The sequence below is a fragment of the Salvia splendens genome, chromosome 7 (assembly GCF_004379255.2).
Source record: "Salvia splendens isolate huo1 chromosome 7, SspV2, whole genome shotgun sequence".
In the NCBI taxonomy this organism is placed as follows: domain Eukaryota; kingdom Viridiplantae; phylum Streptophyta; class Magnoliopsida; order Lamiales; family Lamiaceae; genus Salvia; species Salvia splendens.
The window spans coordinates 10,004,717-10,028,641 of record NC_056038.1 but is presented as its reverse complement, the minus strand read 5'-3'; the positions used below and the strand labels follow the sequence as shown (position 1 = coordinate 10,028,641).

The 23,925-nt window shown below is 40.2% G+C and overlaps 3 protein-coding genes and 1 long non-coding RNA gene across 4 annotated transcripts; 2 read left to right on the top strand and 2 right to left on the bottom strand.

Annotated features, from left to right (window-relative positions):
* The first annotated feature begins 7,463 nt into the window (after positions 1-7,463).
* Positions 7,464-11,766, top strand: LOC121741459 (DEAD-box ATP-dependent RNA helicase 3, chloroplastic-like). The gene is made up of 10 exons (XM_042134220.1): positions 7,464-7,966; positions 8,272-8,405; positions 8,480-8,891; positions 9,154-9,252; positions 9,392-9,616; positions 9,887-10,264; positions 10,536-10,679; positions 10,769-10,864; positions 10,970-11,325; positions 11,405-11,766. Exons 1-10 carry the CDS (start codon positions 7,553-7,555, stop codon positions 11,481-11,483), a joined length of 2,337 nt encoding a protein of 778 aa, XP_041990154.1. The 5' UTR covers positions 7,464-7,552; the 3' UTR covers positions 11,484-11,766.
* Positions 11,716-12,756, bottom strand: LOC121741460 (pentatricopeptide repeat-containing protein At4g38150-like). Its single transcript, XM_042134221.1, has one exon. It carries the CDS (start codon positions 12,636-12,638, stop codon positions 11,796-11,798), a length of 843 nt encoding a protein of 280 aa, XP_041990155.1. The 5' UTR covers positions 12,639-12,756; the 3' UTR covers positions 11,716-11,795.
* A 248-nt stretch (positions 12,757-13,004) lies between these two features.
* On the bottom strand, positions 13,005-14,039 carry LOC121741461. The gene is made up of 2 exons (XR_006037872.1): positions 13,920-14,039; positions 13,005-13,255 (listed from the first exon to the last, which is right to left on the bottom strand). It is a non-coding gene; the product is annotated as an uncharacterized LOC121741461 (long non-coding RNA).
* Positions 13,828-23,606, top strand: LOC121741458. Its single transcript, XM_042134218.1, has 14 exons — positions 13,828-14,217; positions 14,317-14,401; positions 15,169-15,208; positions 15,673-15,921; positions 16,609-16,708; positions 16,821-16,895; positions 18,556-18,654; positions 18,818-18,934; positions 19,023-19,138; positions 19,290-19,389; positions 19,497-19,855; positions 20,056-21,811; positions 22,387-22,524; positions 22,602-23,606. The coding sequence occupies exons 1-14, from the start codon at positions 14,086-14,088 to the stop codon at positions 23,289-23,291; spliced, it is 4,056 nt and encodes a 1,351-aa protein (XP_041990152.1). The 5' UTR covers positions 13,828-14,085; the 3' UTR covers positions 23,292-23,606.
* Positions 23,607-23,925: the final 319 nt, after the last annotated feature.

Below are 23,925 nucleotides of genomic sequence, written 5' to 3'. Positions count from 1 at the left end.
CCATTTGTTGCATTTCCCGGTCATTATGACACACCACTGCCATGAGTATCCTTATGGAGCTATGCTTGACCACATGTGAAAAAACTTCATTGTAGTCAATCCCATCTTTCTGTGTGTAGCCTTTAGCAACGAGCCTTGCTTTGAATCTGATCTTGTTATCCTGAGCAACCTCGATTTTATTTTTAAAAATCCACTTACACCCAATCAATTTTTGCAGCTTTGATCTTGTTACCAAAATCCATGTTTTGTTCTTGAGCAGTGACTCTATTTCTTCTCTTATTGCTTGAGTCCACCAGCTTCTTTCTTTACTTTTCAAAGCTTCCTTATAATTGATTGGCTCTGAATAGTCAATGCCCTCAGCTACACATAAAGCATAATAAACTAAGTTGGAATTGTTGTATCTTGCAGGAGGTGTGATAGTCTTTCTCTGTCTATCTCTTGCCAACTGATAATCTCGTAGATCCTCTGCTTCAACTATTTCATCATCAGATAATTCTACAATTCCCTCATTTGCATCTGAGTTACCTGCAGCATCTGATTCCTCACCCTCCAGTAGCTCCACCTTGATTGAAGTACTATTTATCTTCTTGGACTTTGAATCATGCTGCATGAGATATGATATTTCTTTCTCTCTGAAAGTCACATCTCTACTGATGATGACTCTGTTGTTTCTAGGCTCCATTGACCATAACCTATAGCCTTTAACCCCCTTCTGATATCCTAGCATAACGCATTTAATTGCCCTTGCCTCCAACTTACTCTTCTTCACATGAGAATATGCTCTGCAGCCAAAAGGCCTCAGCTGTGTGTAGTCAGCGTGTAACCCGAACCATCTATAGTCAAGAGTTTCCATGTTTATTGCTGAAGAGGGACACTTGTTCAACAAATACAGTGCAGTGGCAGCAGCCTCACCCCAGAACCTTTTTTCCATTCCAGAACCAGACAACATGCATTTAACCCTCTCCAAATAGTTATGTTAGCTATTTCAGCCAGCCCATTTTGTTGCAGGTTATTTGGAACTGTCCTATGCTTCTTTATTCATTTCATTTTACAGAAGCCATCAAATTCATGGGACAAGAATTCAAGCCTGTTATCTGTTCTTAGACATCTCATTGAAGTCTTTTTCTCAACCTCCACTTCAGTGCACCACTCTTTAAACTTCTCAAAAGTATCTGATTTTTCTTTCATGACATAGATCCACATCTTCCTAGAATAATCATCTATGAAAGTCAAGAAATACCTGCATCCTCCAATTGTTGGAACTGGAGATGGCCCCCCATATATCACTGTGTGTGTAGTCGAGCGGCCTTTTTGAAGTGTGCTTTCCAGTTCCATAGGGTTGTTTTGTGCTTTTTCCCAATATGCAATCTTCACAAGTGCTTAGTTTATCTGAACTTGCAGCACTTATTACTCTATTCTTGACCAGAGCTTTGAGTCCTGCTTCTGAGACATGCCCCAGCCTAAGATGCCAAGAATCCATATCCGAGCCTTGAACAAAATTCATCTGCCCAGTAAGAACCTCAGCTTGCAAAAAATATAGGCTCTGCTTCCTTGTTGCTATCATCACCACTTCTGAATCTTTAAGAATTTTGAGCAACCCATCTGATATTGTAGTTGTGCACCCCTTATTTTCAAGTACACCTAGAGACACTAGATTTCTTTTGATGTTGGGAATATATCTAACTTCTGATAGGATCTTGACTTATCCATCCGTCATCCTGAGTCTGATGTTTCCCTTTCCCATGGCTCTACACTCTTCGTCATTCCAAGCAATACAACACCATCTGACTCCTGGAGATCCTCAAACCATTCCTTATGTGGGCACATATGAAAACTGCAGCCACTATCAACAATCCAAACATTTCTGATGTTCTGTGCAACTACATTCAAAACCTGGGTTGTTTGTGGTTCCTCAGCAACATCAACTGTATTTTGACCACCTTGTTCCTCTTGTTGCTTTCTCTTCCAAGCATAACATTTTTCTTTAGATGGTCGGGTTTCTTGCAGTAGTGACATGATTGGATTCTTTCTCATCCACTGACTTTTCTTTCCCTAATTTCTGCTTCTTTTGAAACTTCTTCTTTCCAGACTTTTTCCCATATTCTCTCACATTGAGGCTTTCAGCTGCAGAGTCTACTGGTTTGCTTGCTGATTTATGAATTTCTTTCATTTTCAAAGCGGAATGGACTTCCTCGTAGGTGACCTTGGAGTCTTTTCCCAATAAGATAACATCCTTGAACTGCTCCAAAGATCTTGGGAGTGAGTTGAGAAGCATTAGAGCCTTGTCCTCATCCTTGATTGCTTCATCAATATTTTCCCTAATCATCTACACACTTTGCAAACTCCTCAAGTTGTTCACCAATACTTCTTGATTCTGAAAATTTGAAGGTGAAGAGTTTCTGCTTCGAGTGGAGCCTATTCGTGATGGATTTTGTCATATACTTACTCCATATTTCAGCAGCCGTTTCCAGCTTCGAAACTTCCCTCAAGACTCTATCACTTATGCTCAAGATTAGGGTGTTGTAAGCCTTATCTTGAAAATCATGCTTCATGATTCCAACCTTGTCGTCAGCCTCATCATTCCTCCATTGATAACCTCTCATAAACCACGCTACATCATCACAGCCTTCATCTTGAGCCTCCATAGCCCAAAATCGTTTGTTCCTGTGAACTTCTCCATATCGAACTTAGCTGTCGACATCGCGATGGGTTGTAATTCCCACAGACAGTGTCAAGTTGAGAGGAAAGACCACGATCAAATCAATGAAGAACACACCCACACAAGCAATTCATCGAACACTAACTGTGCAGCAGATAACCAAAACAAGATTTGAAGACGCAGGGCTTTACGTGGTTCGGTTTCAAAGAACCTACGTCCACGGGAGAAAGGGGATTATTTTATTGATCAATTGCTTACAACACTCGAGACACACTCGCTCAAGAACATGCTATACACTTATTGATTACAATTTACTCTCCAACACTCTCTGAAATCACGACCAAGAAACTAGGAGAAGTAGCTATCAAGTGAGTAGATTGAGGGGATGAAAAACTAACTAATGATGAAGCTCAGCTCAGCTCAGCATTATATGCTGCCCCATCTTCGGTTGTAACCACTCCCAAAAAACTTCCCTGATCTGTTGAGATAACATACTCTCAACTGATTCTTGAGTTCCTTTCTTGAACCGAAGACTAGCCGTTGCTACATTCATTGTGTCAGCCTTTTAACACAATATTTTGTTGCTAATATTTTGTCATCTGTTGACATTTCCTAACGGTCCAGATCATAATTTGGAGTTTGTATAATATTTAGAGTTTGCATTTGATCACATTCTTGCTGCAATAAAGCTCATATTGTATATTATCTCCTGTATGCTATTGACATCATTATTTTATGAGGGCACATCAGGACTCAATTGAGAGATTGATGCAGTATATAGATCACTATTCAGCAGAATATTTCGGATGGTGAATAATGAGAAGAACCAATTCTATTTGGCAACTAAGTATATGGACTAAGCAGGTATGGTGGAAGAGGTTGGAGGCTTTCAGAGAGATACAATTCCATGATTCCATCACATATCTGAGAGTGCCTATATATTGTGGGTGCATGCATGTTGATCATTTACTCCCACTCCGACTGTAGATAATTGACAAGATCATAGTTGTGTTGTACATGGAGCCACATTCATGATTTTATTTATTAGTCTCTTGGTAAGGGAATATTAGTTTATGGGATGACGTCTGGCTTGGGGCTCACCCCATTTGCGACTTGTGTCATCCAATGAGTGATATTCCACCAAAAAATGTGTTTTCTTTTTAGCATGAGCATGTTTGGATGAAGATATGTTGTATAAGATAAATACTAGGTTTAGCGTCTCAACCGATTTTCTTAATGATAGTAGAGTTACGCTCATTGAAGTGGGCGTCGAGGATGTGATGAGGTGAGTCTGACACATGCCATAGCAAGTTCTCAATGACCTCAACTTGGGGATGATTTTAAATTGTAGAGTGACCCTACTATATACGTGTTCAATGTTCTTATGGAGGTTGTTGTTCAATAGACTTCCATTGGACCGTACGCTTCAATCTCGTGGTATTTCTCTCGCTTCCAAGTGTATTTGTTGTGAGTCATCGCCTGATTTTCTTATTTGCACCTATTCAGACGAGTACTGATATTGCACTTAAATTAGGTCACTAGTGGAATTCATCCACAAGGGCTCCCGCCTTACATGTAAGTTTCTTGATACCTTGTTTGATTGTTTGGTTCATATGGGCAGATAAGAATAGTCGCAAGCATTCATCTCCAACATTATCACATTATTTGGCATGTTTATCACCTTCGTACTTATGTGGTGGTCAGGAAGCTTGTACCCCTTTATTGGAGAGGTTATTCCTCATATGTTGATTCCTTGCTTTTTGCACCTTCGAAACAACATGTTATGCGTTTCCTCCATGGTTCTCTAGAATCTTTTGGATGCTATGTGGGTGAAGCTAAATACTGAAGTCGTTTTTTCTATTTCGACTCTAGAGGCGGGAGGTGGTGACATTATTCGTGGTTCTGATAGTGGCCTTCTCAGGGCCTTTTGTATTCCCTTTAGGGCGCGGCTAGTTTTGAAGCAGAGCTTTTTGCTCTTATTCAAGGATTCTCACCTGCTATGATGTTCTTTTCACACATTTGGATTTAGCTGGATGTGAGACACTTTATGGTTCGCATTCGCAGCATACTCTCATAGCAGTAGAAATCTTATTGTATTTCTATAGTGATAAGTTTTTTTTTACTACTTATCAATAGTGAATTCAATCACAACTTACTGCACCTAGTACACTCCAACATAACAGTGTAGATAAGAGACGAAATCAAATACTTTTGTGACTATGTGCTTGAAATAACGATCTATACCTTGAATGACTTACCATTAAAGTTTATACCAAATACACCCTATGAGTTGTGAATTGGTCGCAAAATTAGTCTACGACATTTCAAAGTAGAAGGTTGTCCAATTCATGTACTGTAAAAAATCATGTACCCACGCGTGTGAAAACTCTCAAATATCGGAGGGATGCCACATTGACAACAATCCAAGAAATTGTACCATAATCTCGAACCATCAACTGTTTTACCACAATGCAGAATCACGTCATAGTGGGAGACTTGTATGAGACCTTGATAGATTCATTGGATTAGGAGAGTCTTCTACCTTTGTTTCTGGCCTAAGATAAATTAGATCACTAAAACTATGATAAGGCAATGCATGACAAAGATTATTTCTCATAAAAAAAAATCTATAACCTTGTAACGAAGGCTGCGAACTCATTAGGACAGTGGATAGTTCTAGAGATATAGGAGAATCCTCTAACTGAAATATTAAAAGCAACAATCATCGTATATTATAAAAAACACCATCTTGTAATCATTACAATAATTAAGTTATGTTTAAAAAGCAAACAAAGTATCATATTCATGACAACTACAACAATAGTTATTTAAATTCCACTTCATTCTTTCCTATATTTCAAAGCCAATAATAAATAAATTCTAATTATCGAAACGATCATTTATAACAGTCTTTAAAAAGACACGTACCCTTATGCGATTAATATGATCAAAATTAGGGAAATTTTTAGTATTTTATTTCAGCAATCGGATTAAAAGATGGTGTGGTGTAGATAAGAGCATCTCCAATGGCGGACGTCCGGTCGGACATCCACGACGGGCGACCGGGACGTCCGCCATTGTAACGAACCAACTCGGATACGGACGTCCTGTAAGGACGTCGGATGTCCTCGGACGTCCGGGCGACGGGCGGGCGGACGTCCGCCATTGTGGCGTGGGTCGGACGTCCGGTATTAATTTTTTTTAAAACTCTATATATACGGCTCGTTGAACTCCATTTCATTCGCACCACTTGTGTTAACAAGTTTCTCTCTCTACATCTCTATTTTCAAGTATATCTAGAATGGCCAGTGGTCGTGGGGGTGATAGTGGCGGGGGCGCTAGTGATAGTGATAGCCAGGATGAATTGGAGGTCGCTGTGGAAGGTGCGATAGATAGGCTGCTACACCAGAGGGAGCAGCGGCGGCAGCAGGCGTGAGAGCGATATTCGGGGAGCGGTATCTTCGGAGTCCGAGCCCCGAAGACTGCCAGAGGCTGATAGATATGCATGGGTCGGTGCACAGGTTCCCTGGGATGTTGGGCAGCATAGATTGTATGCATTGGGAGTGGAAGAACTGCCCCGCCGCCTGGAAGGGGATGTACACTACCGGCTTCAAAGCCAAGCATCCCACGATGATCCTTGAAGCTGTAGCTGACTACCGGCTGTGGATATGACATGCTTATTTTGGAGTCGCCGGGTCGAACAACGACATCAACGTTCTCCAGTCGTCACCCCTGTTCAACGCTCAGTGCAATGGCGTTGGTCCCGCCATCAGTTTCGTCGCCAACGGCAACCAGCACATTATGAGATACTATTTGGCGGATGGGATATACCCAAACTGGCCCGTCTTTGTGAAGACAATCAAGCATCCGCTCGGACAAAATAAGACATACTTTGCGAGCCGTCAGGAAGTAGCGCGCAAGGATGTGGAGCGGGCATTTGGTGTGCTCCAGAGTCGATGGGCGGTAGTGAAGGGTCTTGCACGGCAGTGGTATATTCCCAACATCGGCGATGTCATGTACGCATGTATCATAATGCACAACATGATTGTCGAAAATGAAGCTGCGGAGCTGACTCAGTGGACCAATGAAGATGATACGGGTGCAGGTCCAAGTCACGGCGTGGCCACTGCGAATGTGAATATGGGGGTATCTCATGGAGAGGTCGAGCGGATGCGTGCATTTGCCTACATGCGGCAAACAGATGCCCATGTTCGACTTCAGCACGATATTATCGAAGAGGTTTGGACGCGGAGGGGTTGACGTTGATGTGATTAATTTTTTTGTTTTATTACTATGTAATTTTTTTTTTCGAATCATGTATGTTTTTTTTAATGAAGTTGTTAATTTTTCCCGTTCGTATTCGTGTTGAAATTTTATTTCCATAAACGTAAATTGTTTTATTTGTGAATTTGTGATTTTTTTATTGCGAGAAGTCCTAGTGGGAAGGGCGATGGGAATGGCGGATTGTGCAGGGGAAGTCCTAGTGACGTGGCAGTGGAATGTGAAATCCTAGTGACGTGGCATGAGGTGTTTTTGGGAAGTCCTAGTGGATGTCCGAGTGGGACATCCGTGCATTAGAGATGCTCTAAGGCTTTGGTCATGGAATAAAATCTAGCTATTTTTATCAAAAGCTTATACATATATTTATTGGCCAGGGTAAATGTTTAAAAAGAAGAATAAAAATATCTTGCAAGAGAAATATTATCACCCTCTCACCTCCAAAGAAAAATGAAAATAATGAGAAAATGAAATTCCCTCTCTCACCTCCAAAGAGTACTATAAATAGACACTCCTCCATTGGTTAAACCCTCTCATCGAGGTGGAAGCCGGTAGTACCATACGTTGTAAACCCCTCCACCCTTATCCTCTCCCTCCCTTACCTCATTTCTCGCCATGGCTTCCTCTTCCCTTCGACTCTCCTCCATATCCCGAACCAGCCCCTCTGTTGAGAATTGCGGGAAACCCACTCCATCTCCGCCAGTATCCCTTCACTTCTCCGCCGCCCACAACCCATTCAGGCTCTTTTCCTCCCGCCCTAACTCCATCGTCCGTCCTTCACTCTCATTCGTCCCTTCGGCCGTCGCAACATCCAACTCCTCTCTCTTGAGCGAGGAGGCGTTCGGCCTCGGAGGGTTCGGGAAAGGCACCCTCGACGTCAGCGACACCGAGTACGAGTATTCGGAGGGCGAAGCTGAGGGAATTGAAGCTGTCGATGAGAATGAACTCGACATTTCCAAATTGGGATTGCCACAGCGTTTCGTCGACACTCTATTGAAGCGCGGGATTGCTAGCCTTTTCCCCATTCAGGTATATGTCTGTCTGCCTGCTCAATTGGTGTTTTTTAGTTACGTATTTTCATTTGTTTCTGTAATTTTGTGCTAAACTTGAGTTGGTTTTCGTTTTTATGAACTTATTATTAAGAAATGTAGACGAAGAAGAATTTTAGGAACTAGATAAGGATAAGATAAGGTGAGGGAAATCATATTAATTTTTAGAGCAAAAAGATGTATCCTTTGTACTTGACCTAAACTGAATTCATCTTTTAAAGAGCCAGACTTTATCTTGAGATTTTGTAACGAATTTGTACTCTTCTTTGTTGGCTTATTATGCAGAGAGCTGTTTTAACGCCAGCATTTGAAGGCCGGGATATAATTGCTCGTGCAAAGACTGGTACAGGAAAGACATTGGCGTTTGGCATTCCAATAATTAAAGGTTTGGATGACTTGCAACAAGGAAAAGACATAAGGTATATTTGTTTGGTAAGGTGTTACATTGGCTTCTGTCCTATTGGTAAACTAATGTTTCTCTATTTCTTTGTAGGCGGGGGCGGCTTCCAAAGGTCTTGGTCCTTGCACCTACAAGGGAATTGGCTAAACAAGTGGAAAAAGAATTCAAGGAGTCTGCTCCATATTTGAATACAGTTTGCATCTATGGAGGGGTATCATATAATGCACAAGAGTCTGCCCTTTCCCGTGGAATTGATGTTGTAGTTGGAACCCCTGGTAGAATCATCGACCTTATAAAAAATAACAGCCTGAAGCTGGGAGAAGTTGAGTACTTGGTCCTTGATGAGGCAGATCAAATGCTTGCTGTGGGGTTTGAAGAAGATGTCGAGACCATTATGGAGAGACTACCAGCAAAGAGGCAGAGCATGCTTTTTTCTGCCACCATGCCAAACTGGGTTAAGAAATTGGCTCGAAGGTTTATGGACAACCCACTGACCATAGATCTGGTAAAGTTCCATCATTCATCAGATCAGATTTTATGCCTTTCTGTTCTAAATTAAATGGTGGAGTGATACTTTCATTATGTCTACTAAGTAGATATTTGTGATAATGTGCGAGTCTAATTTGTTGCTGGTAATCTCACATGGTCTTAATTATTTTCTTTTCAGAATACTACCTAGTAATGTTAATTGCAAATAATGTTTCTAAGTGCATAACAGATACTTCATTTTGTCATCTGGCTCCATGTCACTTGGTTTTGTTTGACAGGTTGGTGATCAAGAGGAGAAGTTAGCTAGTGGGATTAAGTTATATGCCATATCAACTACAGTGACATCTAAGCGGACAATTCTGAGCGATCTTGTGACAGTATGATTTAGCAGCATTGTTTCTAAATTTGTTGCTTCTCACATTGTGTTTTTCTATTTCCAAATTTTAAATTCTGTTATTGGATATTTGCCTAGGGATTATTGTGTGGGTTGACCTTTAAACTGAATTTGGTTTTCAGGTTTATGCTAGGGGTGGAAAAACAATTGTTTTTACACAAACTAAACGAGATGCAGATGAAGTCTCTTTGGCTTTAACAAATAGTATTCCATCGGAAGCACTGCATGGCGACATTTCCCAACACCAGAGAGAAAGAACTCTAAATGGTTTCAGACAAGGAAAATTCACAGTGCTTGTTGCGACTGATGTTGCCGCTAGAGGGCTTGATATTCCTAATGTTGACCTTGTGAGTTTGTTGGATATTGTTGATTTACTTCTATATCTGCTTTTCCATTAGGGTGTCATGAATCATGCTAGAATAGAGCTATCTCAGACAGTGAGAATGAATATTGGTTTTAGATGCTCTGCAATGTTATGTTCGCATTTAATGGTTCTTAGTTTTGGAAACTCATCAATAGTGTTGCATCAGTTGAGAGTGAATTTTTGGTTACATCATGATTGGTATCCATGTGTAATTTCATTAATTGATTTGTATTTTGTTTCTCTCATTTTCCAGATTATCCACTATGAGCTTCCCAATGACCCTGAAACATTTGTGCACCGATCTGGACGGACAGGTCGTGCAGGAAAAGAAGGCACTGCCGTTTTGATGTTCACTGGTAGTCAGCGCAGGACAGTCAAATCCCTTGAGAGGGATGTTGGGTGCAGGTTTGAGTTTATCACTCCACCCTCAGTTGAACAGGTTTTGGAAGCATCTGCTGCACAAGTCGTTTCTACCCTAGGTGGAGTTCATCCTGAATCTATCCAGTACTTCACACCAACTGCTCAAAAGCTGATGGAAGAACAAGGGGTTGAGGCACTTGCTGCTGCTATTGCAACTTTGAGTGGCTTTTCCCAGCCTCCATCATCTCGGTCTCTTATTACACACGAGCAGGTAATGATATGATTGGAAGTTTCCGCAGTTTAAGTGTCTCATCTCCTAAAAAAGTAGCTTGCATGTCCATCATTGAATGCAACTTGCTGCTGCATTTTTTGCTGTCCTCATTTGTGATTTTTTCCTATGCTGGCCATCTCTTCATACTTATTCTGATAAGATAGCATGCACCAATTACAATGGTTAACAAATTATTATGAGTTGTTTGCTGCTGGTCATATTCTCTTGTGCTTGCAATAGTATTGTATTTGATCCGCTTATTTGCCTCCAGGGTTTGGTTACATTACAGCTTATCCGTGAAAGTAGTCATTCTCGGGGGTACCTAAATGCTAGATCTGTTACTGGTTTTCTGTCTGATGTGTATACTGCTGCTGCTGATGAAATTGGAAAAGTTCACCTCATTGCTGATGAAAAGGTGAGTATCCAAGATACTTGTGATAATCATCTTTCTGCAATTTTAATGGCGTTTTTATGTGTTATTTAAGCATTCTGATGTCCTATCAGGTTGTGGGAGCAGTTTTTGACCTACCCGAAGAAATTGCAAGAGAGTTATTAACTAGGGAACTACCACCTGGAAACACTGTTACCAAAATCTCTAAGGTGAGCTCTTTACCGGGTTTTAGCTGTCTTAAGTCAGATTTATTTGGCAAGTCTCGAATGTACATCAAGGCTGTAACTTTACATTAATATTTCTTGCACTTGCAGCTGCCTTCATTGCAAGACGATGGGCCTCCAAGTGATTTCTACGGGAGGTTTTCAAACAACGAAAGGCGCCCTCAAAGAGGTGGTGGAAGAGGCAGAGGTGGTAGATCTTCTGGGGATTGGTTGAATGGTGATGATGATTTTGAGGATGGGTTCAGAAGTGGTGGCCGCGGTGGTAGAAGTCCAAGCAGGTGGTCCAACTCCAGACCCTCAAGAAGTTCTGGTGGCAGTGATTGGCTAATTAGCGAGAGCAGGCGATCAAGCAGCAGACCATCTTTCGGGGGCAGAGATTCCAGCCGATCATCATCTTATGGGGGCAGAGATTCAAGCCGATCACCATCTTTCGGAGGCAGGGACAGGTATGTTATGTATTCCAAATACCTGGCTGAGAAGGCTGTTTTAGTTTTCGGCTCTTACAGATTGTAATATGTTTGGCAGAAGCTTCGGTGGTTTGTGCTTCAACTGTGGACAATCTGGTCATAGAGCATCGGATTGCCCTAGCAAGAGAGAATACTAAGAAGTCTGTATCAGTGGAAGAGCTATTTTGAGTGGGAGAGTGGAAGGTGGCTTATGGAGAATTGGGATACTCATCTTCGTATTGCAGCAACGATGGGCTGCTCTTTAGTCACTTGGAATCATCACATTATCCGTTTCTGACAGCTATGGATTTTTAGGTTTTTATAGAAATTTATGCTATGTATCTTCTTGGTAGAAAATGCATATACGGATCTTCATTTAATCATTCTGGGTTTGTATTCAAACGGTTTCTACTATTTTTTACGAGCTTGGTTTGATTAAAATTGTCATCAATTGATATCATAAAAAACATTCACTTCCCATACAAAACATTCATCACCAAACGAGGAACGCTCCCTCTCCTACCCTTAACCACATCCCTCATCTTCCCCTCTTCCGGCGCCGCGCCCTTCGCCTTCAACATCTCCAGCAACTGCGTCGCCTCATCCTCCATCTCCGCCCTCAGCAGCCCCTCCACCACGGACACACACGCCCCAGCGCTCGGCCTCATTCCCCGCCCCACCATCTCTTCGACATACTTGCTGGCCTCGTTGACTGCCCCGGCCTTGGCCAGCCCCCTGATGAGGACCCTATAAGTATAGGCATTAGGCGCCACCCCACTCGCCAGCATCCGCAGATACACCTTGTGGGCGTCCTTGGCCTGGCCGGCGTTGGCGTAGGCCTCCATCACGGCCGTGTGGGCGATCACGTCGGGCATCTCGCCTCTGTCCTTGATCCGGGAGAAGAGTTCGAGGGCCTCGTGGGTCAGGCCGTCTTGAGACAATCCGTCGAACATCTTGGCTGCGCTGTTCATGAGGCCCTCCTCGCGTATCTTGGCGAACACCTCCTGCAGATTCTTCGGGTCGTCGGGGTCTTTGATGGCGGGCTCTTTGCTGAACGGGTTGTACGGCGGCGGGATTTTGGGTTTGTCGAGGGGTGGCGGCGCGGCGTCGGAGTCTGAGTCGGAATCGGAGGGGGAGAAGTTTGTTAGTTTAGGGTTTTGTTTATTGGGCTCGGGGGTTTCGGGAGAGGTGCAGAATGGAGTTGTTTGGCGGAAGGAGGAGGAGTATCTGGAAGGCGGCGACGGGGAGAAGGAGAGGCGGCTGAAGAGAGTGGGAAGTTGGGATTTGGAGAGGAAGAAGGATCTCAGCGCCATGGAGTTTAGCGGCCGTGCGATTTCTGGCGCAATGGAACACAAAATTACATGAGAATGGTGCTTCAGTTTGTACTCATCCCTTTATATAGTTTATTGAACACCATATTCGAGAAACTACCAAGGGAAACACTGAAACTGAATCAATCATTTTAATTGGCTAATAACCTATAAATGAAAATTGAACATATAATAGTGATGGGATGTCAGTATGATTTAAAATTTGTAACCTAAATTTTAGTTCAATTAAATCACATTTCATTAGTCCTCAACCAAAATAGGAGCATCTTTGATTATAAGTGAAACTTATTATGCCATTTTTTAAAAAATATATAAAAAATCTGAATATCCAATTCAAACTAAATCAAATTTTAAAATTTAGATCAGATTATAGTTTAGATAATTTTTCATATTAAATTCAATTACAAAAAGAAAAGAGATGTTGGCATCTCGACCTGCCTATATCCTTCCGAGTGCAATCGCATTTGCGGCCACACTACGAATGTCCTTATTAAATTGCGATCAAATAACTTTGCCAAGAGTTAAAACTGACAACTAAGGCCATCCACAATGTAGTCGCCCTCGCGCGGCTGCACAAACATTCGATGTTCTGCCCCTACCTGCGCAAAGTCCAGTGTTGTGGTAGTGGTCACACGGCTGCACATGCCATTGCTATAAGCCAGTTTAAAAATATTTAGTTTTTACTTTACGATAAATGATTTATGTATAAAAAATTAATTTAAATTTTAAAAATTATTTCAAAGTAATTACCAAGTACTAAGTATATATTAAAATGATCCATGCTTTAAACTAGGCGCATTAATAGGGAGAGTGTTTCTATGACTATTTTTTGTAGAGCAGTTTTACTTTGTCTCAAATCTATTTTTTCAATATGGGACAACCTTTTATTTTATAACTACACAATATGAGTTGAAATCTATATGAATTTCGTCATCATATATGTACCTGTTTAATTCAAAACTTATACTACAAAATTATGAAGTTCAATTAAAATGTCAATATATTAGTTTTATCTATGTTGAATTTATTTTAGTATGAAAAGAAAATATAAATTTAATCATTTTGATATAGTATGTGTTTGTAAAGTAAAAAAATGACAATAATAGTAATTTATATGTTTGGTTATATTTATTTGAACTTTTGAATGTTTTTTAATTTGTGATTGTGAGTCGAACAAGGTTAAATATACAGATAGATCAAAGTAAAGCTCGAGGAAAGAAAGAAGTATTCTTATGCAATAATCTATAGTCAAACCAAATTCACCTGGGAATGAAGGTTTTACCATTTTTACTTGCACATCCAGAGCAAAATTGAGTCGATCTGAAGCGCATCACTTCTCCTCCGGCGATCAGCAAAGAATCTTCAGAGCTTTCTTTGTTGCGGATTCAGATCCGTGTCTCAGTATAACTGAAAGACCAATTTGAAAGCGATGCTGCGGTTACGGGCATTCCGGCCGACGAATGATAAGATTGTGAAGATTCAATTGCACCCTACGCATCCGTGGCTTGTAACCGCCGATGCGTCAGATCACGTCTCCGTTTGGAATTGGGAGCACCGACAGGTTAGTCGCTGTGTGCGTGTGGGTATTTTTTAATCTATCTTGTTCTTGAGTTCGAGGTCCGAATTTGTGGTGTTTGATGGTGTTTTTTCATTTTTTCAGGTTATTTACGAGTTGAAAGCTGGAGGTGTGGATGAGAGGCGTTTGGTTGGTGCTAAATTGGAGAAGCTCGCTGAGGGTGAAACAGGTCCGTTGGCGTGATCTTAGTTTAATTGAGCTTGAGACCTTTAGCAGGACTCTAGAACTCTACAAAGTTCGATAAATATCTGATAATTGTGATTGAGATGGATTCATTTTCTCTCCATTGTTGTTTAGTGCTCATTTTGAATGTTAGTGGTGTTTGATGTCAAATGTGGCTCAATAGGGTGTAAATCGTTTGGACCATGATTGTGATCCCCTCATTTGAAGGACTGCCAACTGTAGTTTGCTACAAAGGTGTACTTTTGCTTTGGACTAGCTATGGGCAAAAGATTTAACTTTTGTTTTTGTGCTAAATGTTTTTTCTTAGGAGCGAACAGTCTGACCTGTGGATTATGAGTTTCTCAATTCCATATTGCATTTGGCATATAGATCACCTTATACATATTGTCTTTGCATTGGCATCTTTCTGGGACAGACAAAAGTAACTCTAAGTTTGTTGTGTATGAAGTCTTTGTTTATGATGCGTTTTGTAAGATGCAGAGAGTCATAATATCATGAGTCGTCCTTCATCAGGATTTTTATTAGCTTTCTTCAAGAGAAAATAAGTCATAATCGCATAGAAAACATACGGTAATTAAGTATGAAAAACTCGAGATGCAATGATCTATTCTATCTAGTCATTATTCTTCTATATTTTACATAAGTACCCTATTCGATTTTGCAAAGAATCTCATTCCGCTTTTCTGTTCTGGGATGAGTTTGTTTATTGATACTAACCCAGAATGGCCGTTTTCATTCTTTTGATGCATGTAGAACCTAGAGGAAAACCAACGGAAGCCATACGAGGTGGAAGGTATATTTCCATGACAACACTTCAGTGCCTTTTTTCCATGTTTCCTAGGGCTCATTTGGTATGGGTGGTTTAGTGGTTATGTACTTTAATATATCTATGACACCCTAATATCCTATTTGGTACGAAACACACCACCTTCATAAATCAAAGCCTGCACATATTGTAATAGTTTGTAGGATTCTATATACCACCTCTCAGGGTGGTATAATTATTACCAATCCTAATTCCTAATCATTTCAAATATTAGGTATATTTAGTTTTAAATACATTATACCAAACAATGGGTTACATATTACAGATGTTATAATACATATCAAATATGATATTGATATGTTATATAATAAAAATAATCTCAGTCAAATCTATCACAACCTTATCCCCTATTATGTACCAAACGAGCCCTTAATTTATTTTCAATTAGTGTGTGTTTACCTGAGCCTGACATCATATCATGGGGTTTAAAGTGTTAAACAGGTTAGCTTTTATGATGACGATGTGCGCTATTGGCAACTTTGGCGGAATCGGTCAGCTGCTGCTGAAGCTCCAACGGCTGTAAATAATGTCACCTCAACCTTAAGTAACCTTGCTCCCTCAACAAAAGGACGCCATTTTCTTGTTATATGCTGTGAGAACAAAGCTATTTTTCTTGATTTGGTGACAATGCGTGGCCGTGATGTGCCAAAGCAGGACTTGGATAACAGATCTCTCCTATGGCAAGTTTAAATACACCTACCTTTCTGAGAATTTAATGTTTTTTTTATTATGTTATATTTGAAACTTTATGCTGAGCATACTTAAAGTTCACTGTGAGCTTGAGTGTACTCAAATATGTTAGGGTAAGATCCCATTAATGTGAAATCATTGGTGCTGGAGTGTTTGGACTTAGTTCCTGTAATTTGAGTTTGAGAGTACCGAATTTTAATTATTTTGGGGAGTTTATTTACAAAGGGAGGTTGAAACATGTTAATGATGATAACGTGTTTATATATAATCTATAAAAATATGTTTGATGTTTTGTTGGGGAAGCATGAAGGAATGTGTTTGGTTGCCAAGTTCAATGTTGAGTCTTGTCAGTTCTACTTTCTTGTAGATGAGGTGTAGACTTTAATGATCCATTTTCTATTTTTCGTAAAAATATTTACTATAATGATCCTTTATTCTTAAAATAGTGATGGTAATGATCTATTTTCTGTTTTTCTTACTACAATTATCCTTTGTTCTTTAAAATGTACTCCTACTATCTCTTTTTGACCTGGCCATTTGTGGATGTTGATAGCAATGAGTTGTTCTTTCTAATTTTTTTTATTATTCCTTCTATTTATTTCTAGAACTTATCTGGAAGTTTGTTGCCTGGTAATGAAGGAACAATTGTCTTGACCGTGTAGAATTATTTTATGCAGCATGGGGTTCTTGTGTCGATCGACTGCCAGTGATGGCCCCCTTGTTGCATTTGGTGGATCAGATGGTGTGATTAGAGTTCTTTCTATGCTAACTTGGAAGGTTTCTCTATTTCTTTTATGGGGTTTTATCTATGATTTGATGTGATGAAGTCACACCTGCAAAGAAGATGATTGAGGACTGACATTGCATGAGATGCTTATTTTTGCTGCAGCTTGCTAGAAGATATACAGGAGGTCATAAAGGATCAATTTCTTGTTTAATGACTTTCATGGCTTCTACTGGCGAGGTAATTCTTAAGTTATATAAAGTTTTTTTTTTAAGTTGACGTATGGACATGTACTTGGCCTCACATTTTGGTCAGGAAACTCTTGTTTAATCCTTTACCGGTATTACTTGAATATGGTGAAGCTGAATTGCTTTATTGGTTTTGGGAAACTTTTTTCTGTACCTGGTAGGAACTTGGCCCAGTTGGGTATGTTATGAACAAGAAAGTTCCAATCTCACATCGAGCAACCAATCATGACTGGATCTTTCATGTGGAGCTTGGAAATGCTGTTTGAAACCATTTTAGGAAAGAATTCAATGTGCCACCTTTAGCTGCCTATACCATGTTACGGTTATTAAAACTAAAGTGTCATACAGTCTTGGCCTTAGTCTACTTTGATGTAAGAGAAGTGAAGAGCTAAGTGTCAACTAGTGATCTTTCTTTTCTTCCTTCTTAGTTGATTTGCTGCTTGACACTTCATAAATCCATCTTTTTGTGCGAAGACATGTAGAAAAGCAGGGTTTTTTCCTCTTTACAGAAGATTACAGAGTCTGGAGTGAGAAAATTAATTCTAAAGCCACTTATTTTATGTCGAGAAATGTTGGGAAATCAATTTAGAGAGAATATTTATCATCTTTCTTTGGAACTGCTTAATATTTATTACCTTTTTCTTGAGAGCTGAATATGGTGATTAAAGTACATATATGCTAGTTTCAAATTAATAAGTAAAATCCATAATGTAGTTCTTGTTTCTAACATAGTTTTGTGTTTGTATGTCATACCTAAGGTTTTTCAGTCTCATCCTACTCAATATTGTGGGTCTCTTGCAGTTGAATATGTGTGCATTCGGGTAGTGATAACCGAACCATTTCCTAGGTCCCGTTAAATAGTATATTTTCGGCAGCTTATGTAGCAATTTAGTTGTATTTGATATTGGTGTGTATATTATTGTCTTACTGGAAATTGTGGATTTGTTCTGTGCAATGCAAGCTCAAAGTATACATTGTTTCTTAAGTTTCTCTATTCAAGTTTCTGAAAGAGATAAATCTGTGTTATATCTCTTAATAAATTTGTGACACTAGTGAATGAGTATTCTTGTACTACTTAACTAGGTGACAGTTGAGGTCATGCAAAAAACCTAGGATTTCCTTCACTATCATTTGTTTGAGATTTTAAATTCACAGTTACTTCATTCATTGGCTATCAGAAGATACATTTGAATGATTTAAAATCTACTGGGTCCCACTATTATGATTATAAGTTGAGTTTTGGGGTGCTAATCCAGGCCTTGGGAGATGCTATCAAAGTTACCGAACCACACCATCCTGTAGATTTTGCACTACATACAACTGACTTAAGCCCAAATAGCATGCTCTTTGCACACAAGCTCGTCAAATTCATACGAACTCTGGTTATCACTGTTGTCCAGTTTCACGCATAAAACATAAAGAAGGATCTTAGTTATTGTTTTTCCCAGTGGCAATGTCAAAACTAGTTTGCCTCACAATAATTTACTGACAAGAAAAGAAATACTAGCGATCCATTCATGAAACCAGATGTCGTTGAATTTATACATTCACCCTGCTTCCTTTTTATTATAGAGTTTGGCACGTGAATTTCCTTCATTTATGTTATATTTGTGACTTCTTACTTATTGCCTCTGTTTGATTTGCATTATCAGGCCCTTTTGGTATCTGGTGGCAGTGATGGCCTACTTGTGCTTTGGAATGCGGATTATGGTCATGATTCACGTGAGCTTGTTCCTAAGTTAAGCTTAAAGGTAATTGCCTTTATCTTTACTCAGTATTTATGTTCCTTGTTTTCCTTTATTATATGAGCTCTGTTTTATGACGCTTCAGTAACTTGAGTTAATTAATAATATCCGTATGCCGATTCTGACGATTGCATTAAAAACCCTTTGTTTTTTTTTGTGAGATCCTCAGGCACATGATGGTGGGGTTGTTGGAATTGAGCTTTCTCATGTGCTTGGTGCGGCACCGCAACTCATTACTATTGGCGCAGACAAGACTCTAGCTATCTGGGACACTATATCATTTAAGGTTCTCATCGATTTTTTCCTGCATCTTTTAGTAAATAATATATGTCCAAATTTTCTCCCATTTTTTATTCCCCTTGCACTCAAACTAGGAACTGCGTCGAATAAAGCCCGTTTCAAAATTGGCTTGCCATAGCGTGGCATCTTGGTCTCATCCTCGAGCTCCAAATCTTGACATTTTGACATGTGTTAAAGATTCCCATATATGGTATGTTGCAGTACATGTTTCATTTATCTCATGTGATTTATCTTTAAACTAAGTCGTGGAATTATTACAAACCAATGACAGTTTTTGATGTTTCATGCTGCTTGTTGTTATCTCAAGGGGAACCTGATGATTACCTGTCATATCTTAACAGGGCCATTGAGCATCCCACTTATTCAGCTTTGACAAGGCCACTGTGTGAGTTATCATCGTTAGTTCCACCCCAGCTGCTCGCATCTCACAAGAAACTAAGGGTATAAGTGTGCAACTTTAATAATTTAACAATTAGTTTTTATCATCAGTTAGTTGACAACTAAGATAAGGACTCGTACTGAGCTTACAATGCATATTACTGAAATAGGTTTATTCCATGGTTGCACATCCTTTACAACCCCATCTTGTTGCAACTGGGACAAACATGGGTGTCCTTGTATGTGAATTTGATGCTAAATCACTCCCACCCGTAGCTCCATTGCCAACACCACCAGGAGAGCGAGAACATGCTGCTGTCTATGTAGTTGAACGGGAATTGAAACTGCTACAATTTCAATTGTCAAACACTGCAAATCCAGCTCTTGGAAGCAATGGATCCTTGAATGATGTTGGAAGAATTAGAGGAGACACACCAGAACAGCTCCATGTGAAGCAAGTTAAAAAGCATGTTAGCACTCCTGTTCCACATGATTCATACTCAGTGCTTTCTGTGAGCAGTTCTGGGAAGTGAGTAGTCTCTTCATTTTCATATCTTAGCTATAGAGTTATTGGAATGAAAGTGTTGTTCCATAACTCTTCCAATCAAAACTGTTACATATACTTAATTCTGAATTTATTGACTATATTTCATGCTCTTATCTTTTATGTGCTTACTTGAGTCTGAGACTATGATGCTGATATGTTTGATTTGCTTTATTATTTTGCAGGTTTCTTGCCATTGTGTGGCCAGATATACCCTATTTCTCAATTTACAAGATCAGTGACTGGTCCATTGTTGATTCAGGTAGTGCAAGGCTCTTGGCTTGGGATACTTGCAGAGATAGATTTGCCCTGCTGGAGTCTGCTTTACCTCCCAGAATGCCTGTAATCCCTAAAGGCAGCTCATCTCGTAAAGCCAAGGAAGCTGCAGCTGCTGCTGCACAAGCTGCTGCAGCTGCTGCTTCTGCAGCTTCATCAGCCAGTGTCCAAGTTCGGATATTGCTTGATGATGGAACATCAAACATTTTGATGAGATCGGTTGGCAATCGGAGTGAACCAGTCACTGGGTTGCATGGGGGAGCACTGCTTGGTGTTGCTTATAGGACATCTCGACGAATAAGCCCGGTTGCTGCCACAGCTATTTCTACTATTCAGTCTATGCCCTTGTCAGGATTTGGAAATAGTTCCACCTCTTCTTTCAGCACCGTGGATGATGGATATTCTTCACAAAAAACTACTGCTGAAGCTGCACCTCCAAATTTTCAACTTTACAGTTGGGAAACCTTTGAACCAGTGGGAGGTCTTCTTCCTCAACCAGAATGGACTGCATGGGACCAATCTGTTGAATATTGTGCTTATGCCTATCAACAATATATTGTCATATCTTCCTTGCGTCCTCAGTTTCGCTACTTAGGAGATGTAGCAATTCCTTATTCTACTGGAGGTGTATGGCACCGAAGGCAACTGTTTGTTGCTACACCAACCACCATTGAGTGTGTTTTTGTGGATGCCGGTATTGCACCTATTGATATAGAAACTAAACGAAAAAAAGAAGAGATACGGCTTAAAGAGCTGCAGTCAAGAGCAGTTTCTGAGCATGGGGAATTGGCATTAATATCAGTTGATAGTCAACAGGCTGCCCCACAGGAAAGGATAGCTTTAAGACCCCCTATGTTACAGGTTGTGCGTCTAGCTTCTTTTCAGCATGCTCCATCAATACCTCCTTTCTTAACATTGCCTAAACAATCCAAAGTTGAAGGAATTGATTCCTCAATACCTAAAGAGATGGAAGAAAGGAAAGTTAATGAAATTGCTGTGGGTGGTGGCGGGGTTGCAGTTGCTGGTACTAGATTCCCAGCCGAACAAAAACGGCCAGTTGGACCTCTTCTCGTTGTAGGAGTAAGAGATGGTGTTCTCTGGTTAATTGACAGGTACATGTCTGCTCATGCAATATCACTCAACCATCCTGGTATCCGTTGTAGATGTCTTGCAGCATATGGTGATGCTGTTAGTGCCGTGAAATGGGCGAGTAGGCTTGGTAGAGAAGATCATGACGATTTAGCTCAATTTATGCTTGGAATGGGTTATGCCACTGAAGCACTTCACTTGCCTGGGATATCCAAGAGGCTGGAATTTGATCTAGCAATGCAGAGTAATGATTTGAAGAGAGCCCTACAATGCCTTCTGATAATGAGCAACAGCCGAGATATTGGGCAAGAAGCGTTGGGGTTGAACTTGAATGACATAATAAATATGTCCTCAAAGAAGGAAAATGTTGTTGATGCTGTTCAAGGAGTAGTTAAGTTTGCCAAGGAGTTCCAGGAACTTATTGATGCTGCAGATGCCACTGGACAAGCGGACATAGCTCGTGAAGCTCTTAAGAGATTAGCTGCTGCGGGTTCTGTGAAAGGGGCTTTGCAAGGCCATGAGATAAGAGGGCTCTCACTCCGCCTTGCAAATCATGGAGAGTTGACACGTCTCAGTGTATGTATCTATTTGTCAATAGTTCTTATAAGCTCATCATTCGTCAAGGATAACTATAACTACCCTCCCAAACCTTGGAGCTTTTTCCACTTTGACACCTACACTTTTCGTTTATAGCTGTTCACATGCTACTTTGAGATCTATAGCTTTATTAATGGTTCTGAAAGAAGCACATTATGTTAACAAAGGAATTTAACTTCTAAGATTATGCAATTGCAGTATGCCTTGGATCCTGTTTGTCAAGGATTTTCTAGTTGAGTCTAGTCATAACATGAAGTCAGTGGCTCCCATCTTCTCAAAATGCTACAAGTTTCGGTGGTTTCTGACCTGAATCTAGAGTTTTATGTCCTTGAAATAATTCTAACTCATATGGATATTCTTCAACATATGAATGTTAAAACCAAAATCATTTCAATTTATGTTATAATATCTCCTTATATGCTAGAGCCAGATCTGCTTATGATTATCTTTGTAACTTTCTTTTTATGATGATTCTACTTCTTTCATATTGGGAACATAACATGTTCACTTTGATGTCCCCTTGTAATAAATCTCTACGTTTGCTAATTTTGCAGAATTTGGTCAACAATTTGATCTCAGTTGGTTCAGGAAGAGAAGCTGCTTTTTCAGCTGCCCTCTTGGGAGATAACATACTCATGGAGAAGGCCTGGCAGGAGACAGGAATGCTTGCTGAGGCTGTTCTTCATGCTCACGTATGATTTGCATAGCCTTATAAAAGTTACTGCAAACTAAGTCTATAAACCTAACCACAGCAAACTGTTTTTTGTAGGCTCATGGTCGTCCGACATTGAGAAGCTTGGTTCAGGCCTGGAATAAAACACTGCAAAAAGAGCTAGAACACGCTCCATCTGCCAAAATGGATGCAGCAGCTGCATTTTTGGCTTCTCTCGAGGAATCAAAGATCACAACCCTGCAGGATGCAGCCAAGAAGCCACCGATTGAAATTCTGCCACCAGGAATGGCAACTTTATATGGTCCTAATCCTGGTCAAAAAAAGCCAAGTCTTGCCCTGCCAAGTTCGCAGCAGCAGCAACCTACCAAACCTTTGCTATTAGAAGCATCAACAGCCGCACCCATATCCACTTCTTCAGAGTCCAATGGTCTGCCCTCAGCTGAATCGGGTTCTTCACAGAACTCTATGGGAGCTCCTGCTGCTCCTCCTACATCTGAATCTGCTAGTATGAATTTAGAGACGAACGCTCCACCACAATTGGCACCAGATTCTTCTGCCCCACCAGTCGCTGAATCCAGCGACAATGCCCCTCCATCAGATCATAATAATATAGAAAACCAGGAGCAGCCAGCAACAGTTCAGAGTGTTGCAGAGTCTAATGGTATCGAGGGAAGTGTCCCACCAGTATCTGAAACTACTCCCATTGTCCCAGATGCGGGCCATGAACAAGCAAGTAACCAAGGAACAAGAGTACGCCCCGAACTCTCAATGATTGACTTCAGTTGACAAGCACACTACTCGATATCAGCAGACTATGTTCCAGTCCAACTTGAGTATGAGTCAGTGGCATGCCAAACTCTCTGGAGCAAGAACCATTGCAGGCGAGTGCTTGGGGACCTCGTGCATGAGCTGAATTTTCATTTAGATTTCTGTCTGTTGCTTAGCTAGAGAGATGTTTCTTCTCCCCAACTATGATGATTTATTGTGCAGCTGTGATATAGTAGTTTGTATCATGTTTGGTTATCTTTTCATCCCACTTCGAGGTTTTTTTTGAATTTGCATTTCTAACATGCTCCCCCATTAATACTAGCTCTTTTGTCATTTCTATGTCGCATTTTAAGTGCTCATTTTTTGTTTAGAAATTTTTCATTGAAATTTCTTATTTTCATTTTTAGGATAAACTTTGATGGGACCTTCATATAATTATATATAACTAGCCTGCTTTCTTGAACAATCGTGACAAAAAACATAGTAATACACTTCAAATGGGATGTGGATGGATTATACATGTTACTTCATTATTTACTAAAATGTGTTCAAATTTTGTGATATCCTAATGTCACGCTAATACACATTAAAGTTAATATTACTTGAGGTATTACATAATAAAGTATCTCATCGTTAATGTTCTAAATATTAA